The sequence below is a fragment of the Miniopterus natalensis genome, chromosome 11 (assembly GCF_054644295.1).
Source record: "Miniopterus natalensis isolate mMinNat1 chromosome 11, mMinNat1.hap1, whole genome shotgun sequence".
Classification (NCBI taxonomy): Eukaryota; Metazoa; Chordata; class Mammalia; order Chiroptera; family Miniopteridae; genus Miniopterus; species Miniopterus natalensis.
Window position 1 is genome coordinate 39,647,345 of NC_142091.1, and position 25,762 is coordinate 39,673,106.

General features: G+C 41.0%; 1 protein-coding gene across 4 annotated transcripts in view; it reads left to right on the plus strand.

The window, feature by feature from the left end:
- FCHSD2 (FCH and double SH3 domains 2) overlaps positions 1-23,669 on the plus strand; it is a 167,974-nt gene extending 144,305 nt beyond the window's left edge. For all 4 annotated transcript variants that reach the window (XM_087821671.1, XM_016208483.2, XM_087821670.1 and 1 more), the window contains 8 exons: positions 3,224-3,385; positions 12,013-12,147; positions 18,189-18,272; positions 18,393-18,570; positions 18,866-19,086; positions 20,092-20,221; positions 20,363-20,445; positions 22,293-23,669. In XM_087821671.1, coding sequence (XP_087677797.1) covers positions 3,224-3,385; positions 12,013-12,147; positions 18,189-18,272; positions 18,393-18,570; positions 18,866-19,086; positions 20,092-20,221; positions 20,363-20,445; positions 22,293-22,376 — 1,077 coding nt within the window. In that variant the 3' untranslated portion in view covers positions 22,377-23,669. The remainder of the gene's footprint in view (positions 1-3,223; positions 3,386-12,012; positions 12,148-18,188; positions 18,273-18,392; positions 18,571-18,865; positions 19,087-20,091; positions 20,222-20,362; positions 20,446-22,292) is intronic.
- The last annotated feature ends 2,093 nt before the right edge of the window (positions 23,670-25,762 follow it).

A 25,762-nucleotide genomic window follows, 5' to 3' on the forward strand; every position in this document is an offset into this window, starting at 1 on the left:
AGCCCTCAAGGACAATCTGTTCTTGTTAGGAAGGCATAAAGCATGCCAAAGATAACTAAGACTGTAAAGCATAAGTGCCAAGGAGCAGTGGTCCACAGAAGCATACTTAACACTTAAGAAACCCAGAAGAAACAGGACACTGTGGGAGGAGTTGTTAGGGCAGGAAACACTGAAGAAGTAGGACTTAAGATGGGTATTGACAGATCACTAGTATTTAATTAGTCTGAAAAAAAGGGATAGCACAGATTTATGCCGTGCAACCTCAAAAGGCAGAACTTGAACCAAAACAAGAAGGTAGGAAGGAGGCAGATCTGAGCTTGGTATTGGGAAATACTTTCTAACAATCAGATCTTCCCAATGACAAAATAAGCTCCTCTGGGATATTGCACAGAGCAGCTTTACAATTCTGGGCAAACATCTCTCTGGGACTCTATACAAGGAATTCTTGCATTGGTTAAGAGTTAATCTAAACCAGTGATTTTCATATACTCCCTCGGGATTCAAGAGGTTTTGAGGACATGTTCCAGTGGTGGGGGCGAGGGTGTGGTGGGAAGGTAGCATAGGCAAACAGAAAATACAGGAATGTTTCTGGCAGCACCGCATGGAAGTGATCTGAACCAGAAACAGCTTGCCATCTGCCTGGTCTAGAGAAGCCCTAATAACCACAGCTCACCTTTTTTCCTGGCAAGTGATCTGCAGCCCCCATAGTGAAGAGGGCAGGGTATATAATAAACAGCCATTTTCCTCTCTGAATTCAGGGTCAGGGCTAAACCACTACCCTAGTGTGCTGGCCAAGTACTCTTGGCAGGTCCTCCTAGTTTGAGAAACATTGGCTTATGTAGAAGAGCTTTTCTTGTTTGTTTCTTCAGACTCTGGGTGAAGCCAGTTTCAGAGCCTTGGTAGAACAGGACGAGTCTCAGAAGTTTTCTGAAGGGTGTGTTCTCTCTTGTATTTTCCATTTCCAGACTCCATCCATGGTGTCACCGTCTGCCACCCTAGCTCCACCAAACCACCCAGCAGTGAGGTAGTGGGTATCAGTCACACAAAGTCTGCATTTAGGCTGAATGACCTGTTATTTCCGTGAATTTGCTAAACTACCCTATGTGTGTTAGCATAAAGGTAAAAATATGAAGTGAGATTCCCACAAAAGAATGTCTCCTCTCTCCCAATACCAGTTTTTAAGTCTGTGTTCTCAAAAATAATTTTCTTACCAAAATATGGAACATGCTAAAAACCATGATGCCAGGTTCATTATCTCAGTTTTGAATGTCTGTGAAATGTAGCTAATCTTGCTGTCTTAACATGATCTCACTTGATTTCCATTTATCAGATACAGAGAATAACCCAGCTAAAATTAGATGGCAGCTATATAGGTAGTGTTGGGGTAGTACTTAGAGGATTGTCCTAATGAAGTTTTTGGATAGACTATACCACAAGAACCTTCAGAGGAATTGACAATAATGGCTTTATTGGATTCCCTTCTTTCTTCTGCTTACATATCATTTGCTTTGGATTTTCTCTTTTCATTTAATAGTTATTTACTTGATTTATTATAAATACCTGTACAAAACTGAGAAAGCTGGTTAAAATGTTATTATATCCTTCGTGTTTGGTTTTTAACTCCTATTAACATGAGTGTTATCCCGACCCTTGTTGGTTTATCTGCTTTATCCAGTGTTTTCTACATTGTGTTTTTGTTCTGTGTTGCTAATTAGAATAAAAATCCTTGTGGTGCTCAGTAAGAGATTAAAGAAACTTTTTCCAGTCATAAGAAATTGAAAACATAAATGGCCTGTACTTTTCCAAACAGGAGTTATATAGTAATTAATTAATTATTGGCTGGTTAATTTGGGAGCAAATTCACTAATTGATTAGTTTGACAAATACTTTATGAGTACCTGCTCAGTGCCAGATACAGATGAGTATTTTAGACATACAGCAATGAACAAATTATTGTTGTTATTATGACCTCTATGGTGGTCACAGAATATTTGTACTAGATATGCTACTGTTTGTGGCCACTGACTAATTCAAGAATGGAAATGAGGCAATAGCTGCTTAAATTAGACTTTAATAACAATCTTCCTAACCTTCTATTTAGGTATTTGAATTTTTGAAATTACTTTGTCACAAAGACACACACACACATTCTTCATCTGATATATCATACCTATTTTAAAAGTAGCTTGCCAAGAATTTTTAAATCCATCTTTTTGGAGGTGGTACATGACATGTTGTTCCAGAACACAATTATATTTATGTTTAAATTGCACCTTTTATTTGGCTTGAGGGCAGTTCTCTCTTATGATAGTGAAATGTTTAACACAAAGAGGAGAAAGTTAATGTAAGAAGTTAAAGATACCCAGAAATGTTTAGTAACTCACATTTGGTGTAAGGTCTGCAAGAGGAACTGTAAACTGTATGATTCTTTCTCCAAGATATTCTATGATCTGAAGGTACATTTGAAAGCCAAAGTACATAGTATCAAGTGAATTAACAAAACAAAAAAATCATTTATTGTTATATGAACACATTTTCAAAGATAACCATTTTCTCTTAAAATATCATTTCATAAGGTTCTGTTATAGGAATTCAAAATTACTAAGTCATTGAAGCCTGCACAGGTCCCAGCCTGTCTGTGGTTTGAGGTTGCTGTCCACCTCATAAAGCAAAGCAGAGGGTTTGTCTTCTGAGAAGACAGAGTCTTCTTTTTCTCTGGAAAAGCCTCCTACATAGTTGGCTTTGGCCTCTTCCATGACTAGGAAAGCAGGGATTGAGACCTCGTGAGCCTGGGTTTTCAGTTAAGGTAGAGAAAGGACAGTGGTTACAACCAGAAAGTCCAGAGTGGGATGTAGTTACCTCCAGAACACATTAGTGTTTGACAGTCATAGAAGTGGATTCTTTAATAATGAAGTAATAATAATATAGCCCCTCTCCCCAAAAAATTACTGTGTCATCCTTATACCTCAGTAACTCAAAGCGGTAAGACCCTTGCCATAATGTTCTGATAAGTCTAAAAATTTTCATTGCATAGAATCCGAGGCCTTGTTACTGCAAGGTTAATGAAATGCTGCCTCTCTCCATTTGAAAAATTAACTCTGCTAAGGTAGAATTGCTAGTGAATATCAATATTGTTCTAATTAATAAGTCAGAAATAACTTTAAAATAGTCTATTTGAGAGGGAAAATGACTTGACTTTTTACCGTTTCCTTGGTTTTCTTAGATAATTAAGTTGAAAGCTGAAGCCCGGCTGGACCTGCTCAAGCAGATCGGTGTTTCTGTGGACACGTGGCTAAAGAGTGCAATGAACCAAGTAATGGAAGAACTGGAAAATGAGCGGTGGGCCCGCCTTCCTGCGGTGACCAATAATGGCACTTTACACTCGGTACGGTTTCTCCTCTTGGATATGACAGGCTAACTTTCATTGAAGGATGATATTCTTGGCCAAACCTGATGATGGCCACATTTTTAAAGAAAAAATAATGCTTTTGCTTGTGGTTTTTTTTCTTTAACCTATCCTAATTGAGTTAAACTTTAGTATGAGAAAGAAAGGTGTCGGGGTGGGGGGAATCATGCTTTTTAAAGATGTTCAGTGAAGCCCTAGCTGCTTTGGCTCAGGATTTAGAGCATCGGCCCGGGGACTGAAGGGTCCTGGGTTCAATTCTGGCCAAAGGCACATACCTTGGTTGCAGGCTCGATCCCCGGTCCCAGTCGGGGTGGTGTGGGAGGCAACCAATCGGAAAAAATATCCTCGGGTGAGGATAAAAATAAGTAAATAAATAAGTAAAGGTGTTCAGTGAAGAATATATTATCACTAATTGGTTTATCAGTGCTGATTTGCCATCTTCATTATCCCATTCATGAAGTAGATTTGCCTGGAAATAGAAGAATAAAAATTTTAATCTAGGGTTTCTGAAGTTCTCACAAGTCTTTTCTAGTGTAAATGAAAATAAACATCCAGAGAGTTGGAAACAATATTAAAGGAGGGAAAGGAACACTCTTAATCTGTGGCTCAGTCTTTTCAATTCACAAGGTCTTTCACACTCTGGTCACAGAACCTGTAACCAGGGAGACGGTATCTTACAAACAAGGCCAGAACTCAAGCTTAAGTTTTCAAGTCCAGGGCTCTGTCCACTCCAGTATCATCCAGTTAAACCTTAGTTTTTCATGTTGGAGATCTGGGTCACAGAAAAGTTCAGTGAGTTTCCTGATATTATATGGGTGAGTAGAATGATGCCTAGCTGGTCAGACTAAAGTAATCTCTACTGCTACCTCCCCTCCCATTACTCTCTCTGTTTATTTCCTTGTGGCATTTATTACTGTCTATATTTATCTTCTTAATTTGTTTTCCTTTGTTTATTATCTGTCTTTCTCTCTAGAATGTAATCTCCATGCTGCCTGGTTCACTGCTGTGCACAGCAAAGTGCCTGGCATATAATAGGTACTCAATAAACATCTGTTGAAGGAAGAAGTGAATGAATAGATGGGCAGAAGGAGGGAATAGTGGCAAACTAAAAGCTAAAATTCTAATCTTCCAACTTCCCGCTATATTCTTAGTGCCCCTTCAGTGCTTGTGCCCTTCAGATTACAAAAGGCATCCTTGCTTGAGAAATTAGCCAACATTTAAGAACATTCCTAGAAGTGTTGTCGATTTTTTAACATAACATTCTGCTTGCGCTTTTAAAAAGGATTGCGTGTGGATGTGCATTTTAAGGAAAAACAATCTATTGACGTTTTGTTTTTATTTCACTATTAATGGTACCCATCTGGGGAAAATAAACACACATCGCCCACTTGACTTTGACGTTAGAAGAGCTTGCATCTTTTAAAAGTCAGATTCCCATCTACTTCAAGTTATTCTTTTGTGCAGGAGCTCTGATGACAGCAAACTCCAGGCACAGACTTGCTTTTGGCTTCTTCGGCAGCACTGTTGGCAGCCAGTCAAACCCATGCTGTTCCTTGGACTAGCACCTTTTCTAACTAAATCAACTGGGCTTGCACTTATCGCCTAACTGCTTGCTTCCTGAGCAAATCAGAGATGAACAAGACTTGGTCTCTCTCCTCAAAGAGCTGACAAACTAATAGAGCAGACAGGCTTTTATAGATCTTAGTGATACATGGCAGTTGTGTGACTGAGGTACTGTATGGCATATTCAGAATTGCTTACTCTTAACTCATCTGCACACCTTGAAAAAAGTCAGTTCTCTCTGGGTTTCAGAGAGAAAGTTAGGTTAAATAAATCTAAGATCCCCTCCAACTCCAGATTTTGTTAAAGGGTATCAGTAAAGCTCAATATGAGCTAGAAAAATAGGAAAGAAGTTCACCCAAGAAGGGAATGTCATTTGAGGTATTCCTTGAAGAATTTTAACAGATGATTAAAAAGGACTTCTGAGTGTGAAGGAAGGAAATACAGATGTGCCTAGTACAGTGCCTGGCAGTGAGTAGTACAGTCTGGCAGTGAGTGTTGATTAAGCTGAGTATTTTTGAGAACTGTTCAAAGACATCAGCTCATCTAGAGACATACCGTATCCTCTGTGAAAGGAGCATGTTGCAGTTCCATTCTTTCCTCTAGTCAGTCTTATTGGAGCTTGTGTCTTCCCACTTTCAGCTGAGGGATATATTTTGTGGAAGCTCTACTTAAAATATAAATAAGGGAGAGAAGTAGGCACAAAGTAGCTTAATGAAGCCTCAATATTTATTTAACCTGCTTTCAAATGACTGCACTAAAATTACTCAGAGGGAGTTATCTCTTTGCACTGACAGCTAGCTGGCTAGGAGCATAAATCAGAAATACATAGTCTGGGGACCAAATTATTTCTTCCATTATAGATGCCAACAAAAACATTAGTCATCAAGTTTAGAATTCCCTTCCATCTGGAAAACATGGCTAATACTGCTGTTAGACACCAACAGTGTAAAGTTAAAGTGCCTTATACAAGGTAAATGTGATGAAGATATACAGTCTCTTTACCTTATAGAATAAAGAAGGAACCAGACTTAGTTGGGTATTAATTCTTTTCCTCTGTATTATGCTATAGTACAGAATATAGGATTGGGAAGAAAAAAAGACAAAGAATTATAGAATATAACAACATTTTTTAAAAAGGAAAGCATTCACCCTGGCCGGTGGCTCAGTTGATTGTAGGATCGTCCCATACACCAAAATATGGGTGTGATTCCTGGTCAGGGCACATACCTAGGTTGTGGGTTTGATCCCGGTCATGGTGCATTTGGAGGCAACTGATGTTTCTCTCTCACATTGATGTTTCTCCCTCCCTCCCTCCCTCCCTCCCTCCCTCCCTCCCTCCCTCCCCCCTCCCTCTCTCTCTAAAATCAAACATATCCTCCAGTGAGTATGAAAAGAAAAAATTAAAAGAGCAGCCGACTGATACAGTTATTCAGTTGATGGTTTACCAGATCCTGCACCGGCTTCATGTGATTGGTTTGCTGCCAGTGACCCAGCCAGCCTTCACTCATCCCTCCCTTCTCTTGTTTTTCTGCCTTATCTTATTCAAAAACCCAGTTTACAGCCTAATTTTGAAGTTATATTAATTTTAGAATAGAAAAAGATAACCAAACTATAAAAAAATTTAGAAAGTGCAATAGAGAAGAAAGTGACCTAAAGCTCTATCCTAATCACACCATTAGCAACTTAATGTAATTCCTTCCTCTTCTTTTTTTAAAGATAATGTTAGTTTTGTATATTTTGCTATCTAACATTCCATATTGATGAATGGTCTTCATAACTATCCTTTTTGTGTCTGTATAGTATTCCACCAGGAAAGTGTACTGTAATTCATTTAACTAACTGTTTCTTATTTAGATTCAGGTTCCATATTTAGATTGCCTCCAGATAGTCTAAATAATACTCTAAAAAAAATTGTATACCTATTTCTTTTTTTCATGCTGGAGCGTTTTTTCTGTAATAAGGCCACATGGCTGCCCAGCCAGTGTGGTTCAGTGGTTGAGCATCATCCCATGTACCAGGAGGTCATCAGTTCAATTCCTGGTCAGGGCACATGCCTGGGTTTCAGGCTCGATCCCCAGCAGGGGGGCGTGCAGAAGGCAGCCAATCCATATTGAGGTCTCTCATCAATGTCTCTATCTCTCTCTCCCTCTTCCTTCCTCTCCCTCTAAAATTAATAAAAAACTTTTTTTTTTTAAAGGCCACATGGCTGCCTGGCCAGGCGTGGCTCAGCGGTTGAGCATCGACCTAGGATCCTGGTCAGGGCACATGCCCAAGCTGTGGGCTGGATCCCCAGTCAGGGGCATGCAGGAGGCAGCCAATCAATGACTCTCTCATCATTGATGTTTCTGTCTCTCTCTCCCTTCCTCTCTCTGAAATCAATAAAGATATATTTTAAAAAATAAATAAAAAGGCCACGTGGCTATGGAGAGAGAATAGATGAGTGCAAGAGAGGGCAAGAACAAAAAAGGGGCAAATAAGAGAGGGGGAACTTCTTGTCTGGGATTTTAACTAAGATTTCACACCCTCTAGCCAATCCATTTGTTTCCCATGCTAGACTCACAGGCAGACATCTTCCATATGTCACCCCAACTTCACTGTGCATGCACCCATCTCCCCCTTTGTTCCGGCTCTTCCCCCAGTGATCTCCAGGAAGAATGGATAGATGGTTCCCAGGGGTGAAGCTGTAGCTTCCTGGTGAAGCTGCCTAGATGACCGTGCTTATAATGTCTGGCCTCTCCTTTGCTCTCTTCCTATGATTAATAGTAACTAGCTAATTATGATAATATTATAGCAGGTATATATTTAACATTTTAAGAAACTGCCAAACTGTTTTCCAGAGTAGTTGTACCATTTTACATTCCCATCAATAGGGTACTGGCCACCCTGGTCGGTGTGTCTCAGTGGTTAGCGCATCAGCCCAGGCTCTCAAGTGTCTAGGGTTCGATTCCTGGTCAAGGGCACATACCTGGGTTTCAGGTTCGATCCCGGCCCTGGTCAGGGCACATGCGAGAGGCAACCAATCAATGTACCTCTCTCACATTGATGTCTCTCTCTCTCTCTCTCTCTCCCCCCCCTTTCCACTCTCTCTAAAAATCAATGGAAAAAAATACCCTCTGATGAGGATTAACAAAACAGATACAGAATAGGATACTGGTGGTCCAATTGTTCCACATCCTTGCCAACACATTCTAATAGGTATTCAGTAGTATATCATTATAGTTTTAATTTGCATTTCATTAATAATGTTGAGCATCTTTTCATATGAATGAGTATTGTCTTCATTATAGAAATAACGTTGAGAAGTTAAATAATTTTCCCGAGGTCACACAGCAAGTAAATGGCATAGTCCGCACTCACACCCATGTGTGTTGGACCTGGAGGATCCTTTGCTTCCTGGTTCGTTGCGGTACCTAAAGCTGACACAGCCCTTTCAGGGGTTATTTTGCCAAGTACAAGACGTTGGCTACTGAAACCTACTCAAAAAGGTTCTTATCTGCCCTTGCAATAAGAGTAAGCATTTTACAATATCAAAGAAAGGAAGAATATTAGTACAGCTCAAAAAAATAGTTGTGATTAAAGTTCTGTCAGGTGTTAGGAAGGAAAGGGGTAAGAGAGCAGCTGTTACGAAACAGCAGTGCACAGCACATGGCAGTGACCCCTACTGCTGTTGCTGCAACCTCTCGTTCCCGTTCATGAGAATCAGAAAACGAACTCAGAATATAAAGGGGAAGGAAGGAATGTTCAGTATCAAACAACATTGCCAAGATAAAATGCTTTGGATTGTTCCCAGTGCCAAAGCACGGTACATACTAACATTCCATATATATTTTTGGAAACTTGTTCTACCCACATTGGCTTTCATTTTAGTTTTTATAGATGTATGGGTGTTTTGTTTTGCTTTGTTTTTTGTAATGCCAACAGTTTTTTTTTAATGTCTATAACCTTTGCTCAACTATGAAAGCAATTTCTAGCATATGATACTCATCTTTTATGACACAGTGCCCTGTTGGGAAACAGTGGAATCATAAGCCTGAGGTGATTTGAAAGGTCAAGATTTGAGACTATTTTGTCATTGACCTGACTGACCATAGATGAATTATTTGTAAGGTGAGGTACACAATTACCTCACTCAGTTGTGGAGATTTTCAATAGTAGTTATAAATGAGAATATGCAGGGATTTTGAAATAGAGGCAATAAAGGTGATGGAAAATATGCACCATTTAGTCTTCTGAAAACCCCCTCCCCACCACACAGAAAATTCTGTAGAATTTTGTTAGAGAAATAGCAGTTAAGAGGTGAGTCAGTTTTAAAATGTTAGTGATAATTACTCAAGAGAAATAACTTTAATTTATTAAAAAGTAGAACTCGAAAATATAGGCAGCCTCTACTTTTTGACTCATTGAATCCCAGGAATCCTCTGGCCTTCTCCAGTGACCTCTTCCGTATTCAGCTTCCCTGTGCACTTAGCATTTAGGTGTGGTCGTTTTCCACTCTAGGTTGGGAGCTCCTGCAAACCATGCGTGGCGTCCTTCATTTCATATCTAAGAGCCAAGCATAGTGTTAATGTATAGTAGGTATTTGATATTTTAATTAATTGTACCATGATGCCCAGTTCTGACTGCTCATTCCTTATACCCTTAACGTGTAAACATTGGTGCCTGTGGATGTTTGAACAGGGGGAAACGTAGCCAAATAAGTGCTTATATGTAGCTACAAAGAAACTTTTAAGCCTGGTTTTGTGTCTTCTTTATTGGATTTTTAGTTTAAAAAGTAAAACATGCTTCTAATACTTCAGACAGACAGGTGTATATAGGAAACAGGTCAGTCCCTCTTCTCTCCAGTCATCATTCTTCTTACTCTACCTCCCCCTGTCAGATAGTTTTGCTCATATGAATATTATTTGTACTTCAATACCATGGACAGTACTCTAGGCAAATATATTTTTTTACATTCAATACCATTTTAATTAATATATGCCTTTTAGCTGTGGTGGGTAATATACATTGAAACTTAGTTAAAAAATTATTTTCCTTGTGCTGTATTTCAAAAGGAAAAGTGCCCCTTTTTGTGGTAAAATATACATGACATAAAATTGACATTGACCATTGAAACCATTTTAAGTGTATAGTTTAGTCGCATTAAGTACAGTCACGTGGCTCTGCAACCATAGCCATCACCCATCTCCGGAACTCTTCATCTTACAGAAGTAAAACTCTGTACCCATTAAACTCCCCATTCCTCGAACCCCCAATTTCTGGCCGCCAACATTCTACGTTCTGTCTCTGTGAATTTGACTATTCTAGGTACCTCATATAAGTAGAATCATATAGTATTTATCTTTTTGTAACTCACTTATTTAACCTAACATCCTCGAGGTTCACCCATATTGTAGCATGTGTCAGAATTTCCTTCCTTTTTAAGGCTGAATAATACTCTCTTGTATGTATTTAACGTATTCTGTTCATCCGTTCATCTGGGGTTGCTTCCACCTTTTGGCTGTTACAAATAATGCTGCTGTTAACATTGCTGTACAAATATCTATCCAAGTCCCCGCTTTCAAATTCTTTGGGGTGTATATACATAGAAGCGAAGTTGCTGCGTCTTATGGTAATTCTGTTAGATTTTTTGAGGACCTGCCATACTGTTTTCTGCAGCAGCTCCACCATTTTACATTCCTACCAGCAGTAACACAAGTGTTCCAATTCTCCACTTATCTCCACTTATTTCCTCTCTTTTGATAATAGCCATCCTAATGGGTGTGAAGTGATATGTTAGTTTTCAACTTGCATTTCCCCAGTGGTTAGTGATGTTGTACATTGTTTCATGTGCTTATTGCTCACTTGGGTATCTCCTTTGGAGAAATGTTTATTCAAGTCCTTTATCCATTTTGGGTTTTTTGTTTTAATTTAATTATATTTTTTAATCTTTATTGTTGAGAGTATTACAAATGTCCCCCCTTTTTTGTTGAGTTTTAGGTATTCTTTATATATCCTGGATATTAATCCCTTATCAGATACATGATATGCAAATATTTTCTCCCGTTCTGTAGGTTGCCATTTACTCTTGTCCTTTGATGCACAGAAGTTTTTTATTTGATCAAGTCCAGTTTATCTATTTTTTTTCTTTTGTTGCCTGTACTTTTGGTGTCATATCCAAGAAATCATTGCCAAATCCAGTGTCATGAACCTTTTCCCCTGTGCTTTCTTCTAGGAGTTTTATAGTTTAGCTCTTATGTTTAGGTCTTTGATCCATTTGAGTTAATTTTTATAAGGTAAGGGTCTAACTTCACTCTTTTATATGTAGATATCTAGTTTTCCCAGTACCATTTGTAGAAAAAACTGTACTTTCCCCATTGAATAGTGTTGGGACCCTTGTTGAAAATCATTTAATTATATATGGGAGGGTTTATTTCTGAGCCTTCTATTCCCTAAATCATTTTTAATGGGTGTTACTGATCTATAATATGTACACATCATAGTTTATTTAAACATTCTTCTATTGATGGCTATATAGATTGTATTCAGGGTTTTGCCACTACATGCAGTATTGCAGTAATCTGATATGTTTATTTCTCCATAGTGAATTTACAGAAGTGAAATTGCTAGGCCAAGTGGTGTGTTTAGTTTCTAATTTCAGTAGGCAGGTTATTTTTTTTTACAGGATGTATCAATTTATGTTTTCATCAGCCATACATGAAAGCCTATTTCTCCACATCCTTGGTAGCATTTAGAAATCTTTTTAATGTTTCCCAATATGACCGGTTTAAAATGGTAAGAGGTCTTTATTAGTCGATATTTAACAGTGAAAAGTAAAAGGATACTAATAAATATATCTTATATATTTGAAAGACATTTACTCTTGATTTTAAAAAGAAAATAACCTCTGTCCTTTCATAACATGAAAAATGCAAGTGAAAACAGATACTTCTATATGCAGTTGAATATGTTAATATTTTTAAATAATCAGGTTTTAAGTGTTTCTCTTGCTTTCAACCATTTTCTTGAAGTAAGCAAGCTAGCCAGTGGCTTCCCATTTTTCCTAGCTTAATGCAGACACCGAAAGAGAAGAAGGAGAAGAGTTTGAAGACAACATGGATGTTTTTGATGACAGCAGTTCCAGTCCTTCTGGCACCTTAAGAAATTACCCACTCACCTGCAAAGTTGTTTATTCCTACAAGGTTTGTATTTCTCTAACATATTGCTTATATTAAATTGTAACAACTCTGAAGATACATGTAACTGTATCTGCCCAGCCTCTCAGACTGTGCTTAACATAAAATTGTTAATATTAGAGGCAACGTAACATAGTGATGAGGGGTCTAGGCTCTGACATAGGACTGCCTGGGTTAAAATCCTGCCTCAGCCTCTTAAGGAGCTATATGACCACACTAGTTCCTTAGTCTCTGTGAGCCTCAATTTTCTTATCTATATTATGGGGATATATTATAAGGCTAGTTTGAGATGAAATAACACCTAGCACCATGCTCGGCATCTGGTAGATTTTCAGTATATAGAACTCTTACTCTTATTTTCAGTTGCCTACTTAACACAAGATTCTCTATTAGGATGATCCTCAAACTGATATTAAAAGAGAATTGTTTTACAAAGCAGTTTTGTTCATCTTTACCTTTCCTAATCTCAGTATAACCACTTCTTGTTTCCGTATAAAGCAGGTACCTAGATAAATAGATGCCAGAATTTCCAAACCTGGTTTAGTATAATAGTTCTCAGTCTCCTTCACCCCTGCCCCGCTGGCACATTAAGTTTTTACTCATACAAAGTGGACTGAGTTTCAGTTCCCCGTGTCCTCCCTGTCCCTCATTACCCTCATCCAGTCCATCAGCCAGCCCTGTTGAGTCCACTTTCAAAATGTATCCTGAGTCCATTCCCTTTTCCCCATCTTGGTCTAGGCCATTGCTTTGATTACAGTAAATGGAAAAAAACAAAAAGCACAAAGACCTCATAATTGGTATCCTCCTTCATACTTGCCTTCCAAAACCATTTTCCACTCTGCAGCCAGAATTATCTTTAACACATAAAGGAGATTATTTTATCCCCCTGCCTAATACCCTTTTTAGCTTTCCATCACACTTAGAAAATCAGGCTCTTCACCGGGGTCTGTAATGTCAGGTTGATCTGCCCCCCAGTCTCCTTAGCTTCACGTCAGACGCTCCCCCTCCTGACCCACTCACTCCACGGCAGCCACTCTGGCTGTCTTTCAGTCGTCAGAGGCACCAGGCTCCCTCCTGACTTGACAGCTTTGCACTTGCTGTTCCTCTACCTAGAACTGTCTTTTCCCAAATCTTGTTTGGCTGCCCACTGCTATTCATTGAGGCTCAGCTCAAATAGTGCCTCCTCAGATCTCCCCGACCATCTAAATACATAACTAACTTCTCAGTCACTACTCTCTGTCCCTTTGCCCTTTGCCCTCTTTTATCCACTATATTACGCTTGTCATCAGCTAAACGTAAGCTTTTTTGTTTTCATGTTTCTCTGCCTGGCTCCCCACTAAAGGCTCCTGGAAGCAGAAATCTTGTCTGTGTCCGTATACCTTATCTATGTGTCTTCAGCACGTAGAACAGTGCCTGGCACATAGTAGGTACTCAGTAATAATTGTGGAATGAATAAATGATATAAGAACGGCATGAACAAATGAATCCCCCTCTGGCTCCCGTGCTGATGGAAACCCACTGCTTAAAGGGCAACAACAGAGGCAGGGCCTGAGAGCCTTCAGCAATCATATGGGGCGGTCTCACTCCCACCATTCCCATCCCCGGCTGGCCAAAAGTTAGCAGTATTTACTCCTCGATATCAGTGGTTTCCAGACCTTTTAGTTCAGCATCCTTATATTACATACTTAAATTAAAAATACTCCCTTTTTTCTAAAAGAGTTGGGTTTGGGTTTTCTTTTTCAATGTAAACTGTTTAGGTAATCTTTTAAAAATTTGAAGTAATCTCCTGAGATGTTTGGAGAGTCGTTAATAGGGTATTACTAAGCTGGCTTCGGGAATGCTTCCCTCCCCATCTCACCTCTCATTGTATTTACTTTGAAGTTTCAGAATTAAAATTTAAGACCCTGAAGTGTAGAAGGGTCCTAGGTGTCTGAGTGATTACAAACATCTCACATTCATCCAACATTCCCTCTGTTGGCATATCCCAGACATGTCCCCATGGTAAACCAGACTATAAAAACCTGTGTAATCAGTTAATCATTGAACATTTATTGTGTGCCCCCTTTGGGATGCAAGAATGAATGTGACACAATCCCTGTCCCCCAGATAGTCTGAGAGGAATAAATATTAAATTGAAAAAATAGAATATGCATGAAAACATAGTGGAGGTAAAACTGCTAATTCTTCATGTGATGGTTGGGAGAAATTTTACAGACGAGGTGGCATTTAAATTAGTTCATGAATAAGATCTTTCTAGATACAGTTAGAAGGTAGGGAAGGAGCCTTCTAAGCCAAGAGAACAGTAGATGCCGACGCAGTTTGATGAGCGTAAGGGTGTTTGGGAAGTTCAGTGGTGCATGAGCGTCAGGTGTGGGGAACAGAGCAGCTGGAAGTAAAGATGTTTGCTCTCAGATAGCAAAGGCCTTATAGACCAGACTGAAGTTTGCCTTTTATCCTGTCTGGGAGGAGCCATTTGATGTCTTAAAATCCAATTGGACTTTTAAGAAGGTAACTCTGGTCCTGGTATAAATACTACAGAGGATAGATTAAAATAGAGAGTGATTAACTGTAAGCCTACTAGTGGTTCCTGTAGTCCAGACCAGCAAAAGAGGCCTGGATTAATCTTGTGAAAATAAAGGAAAGCTCTATTTAAAGACCAGATTCAAAAGTCTTAAAAATGCTCATAACTTTTGACTCTACTAGCATACATCCTAAGGAAATGACCCACAATATAGAAAAATGTTTTGGATTAAAATGTTCTTTCATCATAATACTATTTTATAATAGCTTAAAATTGGTAATCCAAAAAGGGAATAGTTAAATAAGTTAACTATTCATATAATGTAACAATAACAAAATATTATGAAGATAATTAAAAATTACAATAGTGAGACTTTTTTATGTAAGAAGAAATGCTATGTTATGTCAAAAGAAGTAAGACACCAAATTGTATGCACCTTAACATCTCATTAAGCATATTTTCAGCTTTTCTACAATGACATACATTACTTTTATTTTCAGGGGAAAAGCATATTGTTTTAAAAGAAAACAGGAACTTTAGAGAGAGAGTGGGAATAATTGAGGGCATGGCTGCTTCTGGAATTCTGGCTATCACTGGATATTAGGACTCAGGTGGCAGTGTGAGACTGTGTCTTTATTAATAACCATTTACTGACCACTTGCTGTCGTTGGTTGCGGTGAGAATGATTACCTTCCCTGCCTTAAGTAAGTCATTCTAGCAGTAAGCCCACAATGGCACAATGGCAGGCAGCTAACTAGAGTGCCGTGGTAGTCAATGTTAAAGGGATGTGCAGAGCCTTACGAGAACAGGGGGAGGAAGCAGCAGCCAGCTCCTGTGGGTAGTCTGGGAAAACATGAGCTGAGCCTCAAATCGTGAGTAATAATAGTAGCTGCCATTTAGGAAGCACTGTGTGCCTGGCACCATCAATATAAATATATTTTGTCTAATCCCTATAAGGAAGATATTATCAACCAACCCATTAATTCAACAAATATGACTTGAGCCCCTTCCATGTACCTAGAGAACTAGGCTCTAGGATATAGCATTGATCAGCACAGATAAAAATCTCTGCCGTCGTGGGTGGAACTTACATTCTAATAGGAATAAAAAGAAAACTGTGGCTCAGAGAGGTCTTATGGTCACTTGCCATAGAAACAGACTGAGGTTGGACGTGATCACTCAGTAATCTAAATCCATTCACTGGATGGGAAAGAGGCAGAAGGGCCTGCTGGAAAGAAGGACCAGCCTGATATAAAGCATAGAGGCAAGGAAGATGTGTGTTCAGAGAACAGGGACTAGGTGCTGGGGCCGGAGCATCAAGAGACCATGGGAACCAGGCTCCGGAAGGTCTTGAGGGTCTTGAGTGCTGTGCAAAGGACCTGACCTTGTCAAGTGGAAGAATTGGTCACTGCTTGGGGATGGTATGATCAAGATAGTGTCTGCTTATATAACATTGTTGGACAACTTGAATGGACCTCTATGACTTTTTTACCAGGACAGCAATATATTAGTCTTTTTTTTATTGAGGGGTTTTTTTTTTTTTTTTTTTGAGAGAGAGAGAGAGAAACATTGATTTGTTGTTCCACTTATTTATGCATTCACTGGTTAATTTTTTTTATTTTTTTTTATTTTTGAGAGGGTTGGGGAGAGAGAGAAACACTGATGTGGGAGAGACACATCCATCAGTTACCCCCTGCACACGCCTCAAGCAGGGACCAAACCTGCAGCCTAGGCATATGCCCTGACTGGGAATCGAACCCGAGACCTTCTGGTGGTACAGGACAGTGCTCCAACTAACTGAGCCATGCCGGCCAGGGCTATTGATTGATTCTTGTTTGTGTCCTGGCTGGGGATCGAACCCTCAGCCTTGGCATATCAGGACGATGCTCAGACAGCTGAGCTACCTGGCCAGGGGACAGCAATATATTTAAAGGTGTTCTTATCCCTCCTGCGTGGCTCTCTCACACATTGAAGTCTGGTTGTATTGATATTTTTTAAGTCTTGCCATGGAATTAGGAAAAAGACCTTTGTTATATAGGCGCCTTTTGCTGGTATTTTGAAGGCATAATGTGGTTTCAGATTAGCAAAGAAATCCCATTGGAAAAGCTGTCAAGAACCAGTGAGGCGGGCCGGAGTGGCTCAGGTGGTTGAGTGCTGTCCCACGCACCGAAAGGTTGTCGGCTCCATTCCCAGTCAGGGCACATACCTGGGTTGCGGGTCTGATCCTCACTTGGGGCACATATAAAAGGCAACTGATCCATGTTTCTCTCTCACATCGACGTTCCTCTTTCTCTAAGCATGTCCTCAAGTGAGGATTAAAAAAAAAAAAAGAACCAGTGAGCTTTTCCTCCTCATATTTTGAGATCAGAGGTAATTTACTTAACATTCTGGTCCTGGAGTAATATTTCTGTGATTGGTCAGTCATTTTCAATACTACTATTCTGTCTCAAGCAACGTCCAGAATCTGGGTTTGATTAAATGTTTTAATACACATGAAATGGAAATGAGTCTTAGGAAAGTGACCCATTTTTTTGCCATTTTTGCTTGTGTAACTTGGAGATAATTCACACTTTGAGGCTGAGATCTGAAAAAGTAGATGGTCTCAGGTGGTAGTTTTAACCGATCTTGGGACTTGAGGGAAGCTTTTAAGATTGTTCCCTAGAGAGCCAGAAGATGCCAGCAGCCCCCTCCCTACGTACGGGTGACAGACAAGTCTCTCTCCAACCCCTCTGCAGAGCCCCTGAGGGTTTGCCCTCAGGTTCTACGGCCTCAAGGGCAGTATCTGGGTGGCTGGTGCTCGTGAACTCCTGCTGTCAGGGAGAATAAAGCCGGCACAGTTAGCAGCTCGTGCAGAAGCACCTGAGTGGATCAGCCCAGTCTCCACAGTTAAGTTGGAGCATAATAAATCCAAATTTTGACAAATCTCAATCATTTCCTTTCCTACAACTTTCTTCTCTTGGCTACAGTTTGCCAGTGATTCCAGATGAATTCTAGGCACCGCTCAGGCTATCATCCAATCCATGTACATAGCTCCTTGCATTTCACAGCATGCACCTCCACAGTGGCCCTCTGGTTCTAATTCAGTGCTTTCTCCTTTGCCTGTGCTTCCCAAATCATCATGGCTCTGTGTTTATTCATCCCACATTGACTCCCCAATCCTCCTGAGAAGGGCAGGATTGTCATTTTTGAAGAAATGGAGGCATCAAGAAGTTGAATAACTCATCAGTAGATGCAGGTGCTGGAGCCGGAGCCCTGCTCCCCTTCCGCAGACTGCAGTGTTCACTGAGCCTCATTGCCTCTTCAGGACTCCGTTTCTCCAGTTTTGGTTGTGGCTTTATTTTGTTTCATTTTTTTTTTTAAATAAAACTTCATCTCATTATGATAGTTTTACAACACTTAAATTTTTATGTTCAATACGTTTTCAAAATCATTTCAATATTTTGATCCACAGTTTTTGTTATGATCAGCTCACATCTGCTCTTTATCTAACTTTTTTAATTTTGTCCATGACCATCCTACATTGCAGGCTTCTCAACCAGATGAGTTGACCATTGAGGAGCATGAGGTGTTAGAAGTGATTGAAGATGGAGATATGGAAGACTGGGTAAAGGTATATTCCTTTGCTCATATCGCCCTTTCTTGTGCCATTTTCAGGAGTGTGTTTCGGTTCTTGTTATGCCCTGTCCAGACTGTGTGTGCAAACCTGTTTTGTCACATGTCTTTTACTCAGGCTCGAAATAAAGTTGGTCAAGTGGGGTATGTACCAGAAAAGTACCTCCAGTTTCCCACCTCGAACAGTCTGCTGAGCATGCTGCAGTCCCTGGCTGCCTTGGACAGTCGGTCACACACATCCAGCAATTCCACGGAGGCCGAGCTCGTTTCAGGCAGCCTCAACGGAGATGCCAGTGGTAAAGACTGAAACAAGGCACTCTTTATCTGATCTCATTTCGCCTAAACTGTATTTCCCTGGAGTCAGCCTTCAGTAGATTTCGCAACTCCATTCCTATTCTATAATATTTTTCCTTTAGTCACTTTTATCCTTTACAGTAGAACCGTAAAGTTGATCTTCAGTGGGTAAAAAATTACAGCTTTACTCTTACTCTGTACAATGCTCTCGGTTGTCACATGAGCGAGCATAGCGGGGGTCACAAGTTACCTGGCTGTCATTGTTCTCACTGCATTTTTCTCTCCTTGCTACCCTAGTCTGTTTCGTGAAAGCACTTTATGACTACGAAGGTCAGACAGATGATGAATTATCTTTCCCGGAGGGAGCAATCATCCGAATCTTGAACAAAGAGAACCAGGATGATGATGGCTTTTGGGAAGGGGAATTCAGCGGGCGGATTGGAGTTTTCCCATCAGTGCTGGTGGAAGAACTTGCAGCCTCAGAAAATGGTGACACTCCAGGGATGAGAGACATTCAGGTATGTGAGAAAGCTGAGTTAAAATATTTAAAGGAAATGACTCCCAAGGGGCCTGTGGACCCATGCAAAAGTGGGCTTTGGTCTCAGCCTCACCCTCACCACTCCAGCCCTGTTGCCAGGTTTCTGCAAAACCGAGTTTGGGAAAGCAGGGACTCCTCGGTCAGGCTCTGTGTAATGGCTGTGTTACACCTCTCCTCTCCCATATTCTGTTCTCTGAATCTGTAAACCAAAAACTGAATTGTATGTGACATACAAAAGAATGGTTTGGAAGAGAAACAGAAACAGACCAGAGAGGGAATGTATTGTCTCTGGTTAGTTTATGTAGTAAAAATATTAGCTTGCTCTTTGTCTCCCTCACTGTAGAGCCTCCTGCCCAGCCCAGGTTGTGGCGTCCATTTCAGAGAATTGATGAGCCTGCCAGAGCCCCGGTACACTCGTGGCCCTAAGCTTAGCTAATTATAGCAGAACTTGCCTTTACAGGAGACCCCTAATTCAGATCTGTCACAACAAGCCCAGCAGGTCCAGGACCATAAGGAACATGTTTTGTTTGTGTGGTATTGTCACCACTTCGCCTGACATTTATAAAAGCTGGGGAAGTCAGAAACTCAGCCAGTTATTTTATTTTTCACACACACACACACACACACACACACACACACACAAAATACAACTTGTTCCCTTTTTTGTTCTTCACTGAATTTACCGAATTGACTAATTTGGCATGTTTTCAATAGAACTTTAGAGAATGGTTTGACTTGATAACTGTTTAAGATGAACTATAATCAGTAGTATAATGAGATTTGTAAGAGGAAAAAGTTAAATGCAACACAAAATTGAGCTTTGGGGTGGTGAGTTCAGGCTCATGTGCTTCTAATGAGTCTGGTAAAAAAATGTCAACGGTCATAACTCAGCTCCAGAGAAAAGTAACTAGTCTGAAGTAGTCAGGAAAGCCAGTTAGCCCGGCCTTCCCGAGGTGATTACTTTGTAATCCCTTCCCCTCGGCAGATCTCTCCGTCGCCCAAGCCGCCCGGCTCCCTGCCTCCGTTGCCGCTGTACGACCAGCCTCCCAGCAGCCCCTACCCCAGCCCGGACAAGAGGAGCTCCCAGTACTTCCCCCGCTCTCCCTCAGCAACCGGTAAGGGTCCTCCTGACGCTGGTCAAAGCGGCTTTTCATTCAGAAATCCATTTGTTCACCTGAAAAGCAAACAGACTCGCGTTAGCATTTTCATTGCTCAGCTACACAAATAAAATGAGCTGCTTTGGTTCCCTCCCTTAGAAAACAGCGTCCAGGCGGAATCGCCAGGGTTCTCACAGGCACCGAGGCATACTCCCGAGGCTGCATATGGCAAGCTGCGACCTGTAAGTCTCTTAGCGGGCGGGACTGTGGAATGCACAGTTCTTCCAAACTGAACATTAGAAGTTAACGTCTCCCCGTGTTGTTACTAATTCCCCCATGCGAGGTGGGATGGCTTTGGGAAGGTAAAAGAGCTCTTGAAAAGCAAGAGGATAAAAGTCCACACAGCCTGGGAGATCCGGTCTACACTGGCACTTTCTTCTGAGTCACGATGACATTCAGGATGATAGCTGTGAAAGTATTTAAATTGTAACAAGCTCTGTGAGCATTAAAGTGGTCTAATTTGTGAAACAGAAGCACTTTTTTTTTCAGCAAGCATTTACTGAGAACCTATTCTCCAGGCTTATAGTTGCACCTGTGAGGGACACTGAGCTGAAATAAAACATACTTCATGCCCTTTGAGGTTTGAGAGCTTCTTTTCTCAAAGAGAATCTACTCTTAAATAATCACCTCTGCTTACTTCTCACCCCCTGCCTGCCACCACCCCCACCTCACTGTGAAGCAGCTCTTCCCAGGCCATGACTTTCACCTGCTAACCCAGTGCCTACTTTGCAGTTTTATTTTCCTGGACCCCTTTATCAGCATTTGACAGTATTCCTTGGACCACTCATTTCCTTTGGCTTTGTTGAGTGGCTTGTAAAGGACTTGGTTCTTTATCCTAAATGTGATAGGAAGCCAATTGTAAGGTTGTAAGCAGGACAGTGATATGGCTGCATTTTTAAAACAAACATTACTATGCCAGCTAAGTGGGGAATGAATGGAAGGTGACTTAATGGACATGGGGAGCCATTAGGAAGCTGGAGAAGTGGTCTAAGCAGAACGGGCCAATAGCATATGGACTGGTGGGAAGCAGCGGCAGAGAAAAGTGGGCCAGTGTGTTGCACAACCCTTTCTTTCCTGGTTCACTTTCTGCCTCTCTGCCCTTCCTGCTGATGTTTCTTTGGGTTCTGTCCATGGACTACTTCTCCTGAAATCATTAAACTGATGCTCCTTGTGTAATCTCATCTACTGCCACGGCTTTAACAACTGTTTATTTACTGACAACTCCCAGATTTATAACTGCCACTCCGATCTCTTCCCTGAGCTTCAGACTTGTGGGCATCTCAGTGTGTATGTACCAAACCCCCAGAACTCAGCAAAAATGAGTTAATTGTCCTCTCTACCAATGCTCTGGTCTTCCCACAAATAGTCATCACCAAGTCCTGCCATGTTTACCTTGGAGACAGCTGTCAATCTTTCCACTTCTCTACTCCTCACTGCCAGTGCCAGTTCAGGCTAACAGCAGCTCTCATTCAGATGACTATAGACGTCTACTAAATTGTCATCTTATCTATACCTTTGCCCACCTCCGCTCTTTTCTCCAAACTGTTACCTAACATCTTTTTACACATCTGATAATGCTGTTTAAAATTAACCAAGGACTCCTCTCTGCCTACAGAACAAAGCTCAGATTTCATGGCTTAACCCCACTCTACTTCTTTAGTGTTCTCTCTTGCAACTCTCCTTCCAAGACATACTCCAAGGTTTTCAGTTCTCCAAGCGTTGCTCTCTCTTACTCCCAACTCCAGGCCTGTGCTATGGATGCAGCTTTTAGGGCCTCAGTCACTCTTGTGCCCATGAGGCTTTCAGCCTAGGCAAGAACCTGATTCTGTGGATTTCACATGTAATCCAGAATAACTCCTCCTCGATGTGGGAAAGAGTGAAAATTAGGTTGAAAGCACATGCTCAGAACATTTCTGAGGCCCCTGGGGGCCCATGTCCTTGGATAAATGACTGGTTGAGGTTTGGATGCTTCATTCAGGTACTGAATCCAGAAGCTGACTGACAATTTGTGTAATTGTTTCCTGCTCAGGTCCGGGCAGCTCCCCCTCCGCCTACACAGAACCACCGAAGGCCAGCAGAGAAGATCGAGGATGTGGAAATCACACTGGTGTGATGATGGGTTTGCCCATCTGTTACTGCTACAATCAAGGTCAGGCTTGGAGTTTGGCCAGTCTTGTTTTTTAGGCACCTTTGCATGATGATGACTCTTGAACAGAGCGAAAACCAGGAGGATTATATGTGACTGGTTGGCCTGGTGGACTCCTCCCACATGTTGAATATTTTGTGCCTTTTTTTGTTGCCATTTTCTATGTCATCTCTCCTACCATAGCACAAATTCTAGCGGGCCCTCGAAACAGAGGGACAGCCCTTGTGCCTAACAGTGGTCCATTTTTATATGAGACTCAAGACCAGGCCTCGTTCAGGGCACAGTCACAGAGAAACTGATCATGTGCACTCGTACAGTATATTACTGTGGCCACAGGATGTGGCAGAGATTCTCATCTTCAAGTGGCTTTTGCTTATCTGATTAAGTTTAATCAGATCATGTTGGCTACATGAGGAAGCAGAAGGAGGGGTTTTGGGGGAGGCTGGCTCCTCCCTGCAGTTAGTCCCCAGACTGAGAAAGTGGAACATTATTGGAAACAAGTGGACTGACCTGAGTCTAGCGCCAATTGCATTAATGCACATCTCTTCCACAACTAACAGATTTAAAACAATAACAGTGTCTTTTGTATTAATATTTATGCCATTCATTTAGTATTAGTGGAGCTAATATGGAGGGGCTGAACTAGCAGCCAAATCTTGTCCATCACATAGAATAGTAGAAAGGAGGCTGCGGCTAAGGCAGAAATGGAGCTTCCAGATCTGAAATGAGCCGATTTAATGTTCTTTTTGTATCTGGGTATTTTTCATCTTAATTTTTGCAGCACATACTCTTCTGACCAGTATCCTTAGGCTCTGAATGTCTAGATAAATCGGGGACACATACTTGCCTTGTTGAGCTGCTCTACTGGAGAGCCCCAGCATCGTTTTACTCCCAAGCCAGTGTACTGGCCCCGCCAGCCAGGTTGTGACTGGTCCAGCCCAGCGGTCACCCCCGACAGAAAATGCAGCTTCCCAGGTCCCACTGACCTGACATTTCCTTGGGAGGAAGAACCTGTGGCTCGTGGAGGAAACCAGCTTCCTATGAAAAAAGGACTAAAGGATTGCACATCCCACACAAGTGCAAATTGATGAGAAAAGACAAGTTCTCTGCATCGTAGGGAGAGCCAGGGTAACGTCCTCCACGGGCTGGCCAGCCCATGGAGCAGGTGTCCCAGAGCAGGCCTCTGCTGGCTCTCTACTTCCTATGGAAGACAGGGAGTGTGTTACCTAGGGACTAAGGGATATTTGCCAGTTGCTTTTTTTTTTTAAGTCAAATTTGCAGGATTTAATCTAAAAGATTTATTATGCTTTGAAAACTCCTAAGACTCTAGAAACTTGAAATGCTCGCCAAATGTCCCCATGGGATTTTTTTAAGGTCATAGCTGAAGAAATTTTCAATTAGTCATTTGATCATTTCAGCGACAATACCCATTGATGAATCTTCTCCGTGATTTGGGGTTTTTTTGTTTCTTTTTTTGTTTTTGTTGTTGTTTCTGCATTTCTTAACTAGTTGATCTATTTGAGGTCTTTTTGTGTTATCAAACTTATTCTTAAGTTTAAAAAATAAATTAAAAGGGTGGTTTTTTAAAAAAGATTTTAAAGTTTGCCTACACGTTAAACATCCTCAAAGCACTTTAAAAATCTTCAAAGTGCTTAAATAAGGCAGTTCTTGCCACCCAGTCTTGTATTCTCTCTTTATTTAGCCAAATTGTCCTTGAATCTGGGTTTTCCACATTCTCAGAGGGTTATTTGAAATTTTGTTATATTTTAAATATTTTTTGGAAGAGCTGCTAATTTTATTTTTAAAAAACGAACTTATAAAAATAAGCCTCCTTTTTAAGAAGAACCCCTCCTTCCAGGACATGTAACCCAGCATCCCAGCGCACAGGGCCGGGCTCAGAGGGAGCACCTCTGTGCAAATGTGCTTTCTTTACGTAAAGTGGCTGTAAAAAGTTTGTATTTATTATGTATAAAATGTTGAATAAAAAAAAAATGGAATTAAGTTTTCTAAGTTTACTTATAAAAAGATTTGGGTACACAGACTTTTCCAGATAGACAGTGTTTCTTATAAAGAGATACTCTTAGGCTCTCCTTTAACCATACAACAGATACAGAGAGGGGGAAGTAAATTAATACATGGGACAAACAGTCCCTGATGCCACCCACCTGCCAGGTATAACATTCTGGACCCTAGAGATAGTAATAAATAAGCTGTGGCCTTTGCTTTCAAGATTCTTTTCAGGGTGGGGGGACAGGTACATACATGATAGTACCGTGTGACATGTGCTGGGAGGGGAGGACAGTGTGCTGAGGGAGCTGAGCATGGAGCTCTGATTCTGCAGCTGGAGGGACAAGAGGAAGGTCACTGAAGTCCCCTCGGAGGATGTAACCACTGGCTTCTAGGAAGTGGGAATTCTGGACTCCGCAGCCCTTTCCTCAACCTCCACCCTAAGGAGTAATGAGTCAAGCAGAGCATATACTGGTCCCAGGCGTGGATGGATTCCTGGTTAAAGGCTGAATCCCTCTGGCTCCCAGCCAGCCACACTGAGGACCAGGACTCGGCATGTTTGGGGAGAGGCCCCACAGCTCTCCTTTCCAGAACTGGACACATGTGATATGTATTCTGGATATTTTCTGGGCATAAAACTCATATGTATATACATTGCCTTTTTATATAAATGGGATTATATAATACATTTCGGTTTACCTTATTCTTTTTGAAGGCTACATTATATTCCATTGTCTGAGCATAATTTAAACATTCGTATAGTGATGAGTGTTAAGGCTGTATCCATCCATTTGCTATTAGAAAGTTGAAATTAACATCTTTGTGTATAATTCTTCATCAGTTTGTTCCAGTAAAAATAATTGGGCAGATTTCTAAATATGTAATTTGAGAGTCAAAACAGTATTGTGTGTGTTTAATTTTTAATTTTTTTAGATTTTGCCAAATTGGCCTCCAAAATGATTGCATCCATTGACACTCCCACGGTGACAACATGGACTTTGGAGTCAGAAGGTCTGAGTGAAATCCTGGCTCCCACTTGGCAGCTGTGGGAACTGAACCTCAGCATGCTTATTGGACACCTGAGAGTAATACTGTGGATCCAAGAAGGACACACAAAGTGAGCAGCACAGGGTGGTCACCACAAACATTCCTCGTTAACCTCTTCCACATTCGGAGTCCTCTCCTTCAGAACCAGGGCCCTTGCTACTCCTCCAACCTTATAGTAACACAGGGTTGCCATGAGGTCCAAGGGAAGGAGCATGTGTGAAGTGCTTTACCATAAATATGAGGATTGTCAGTGCACATGAAATATCATTTCCATCTCCTGCCTTCTGCTGCTAATGAAA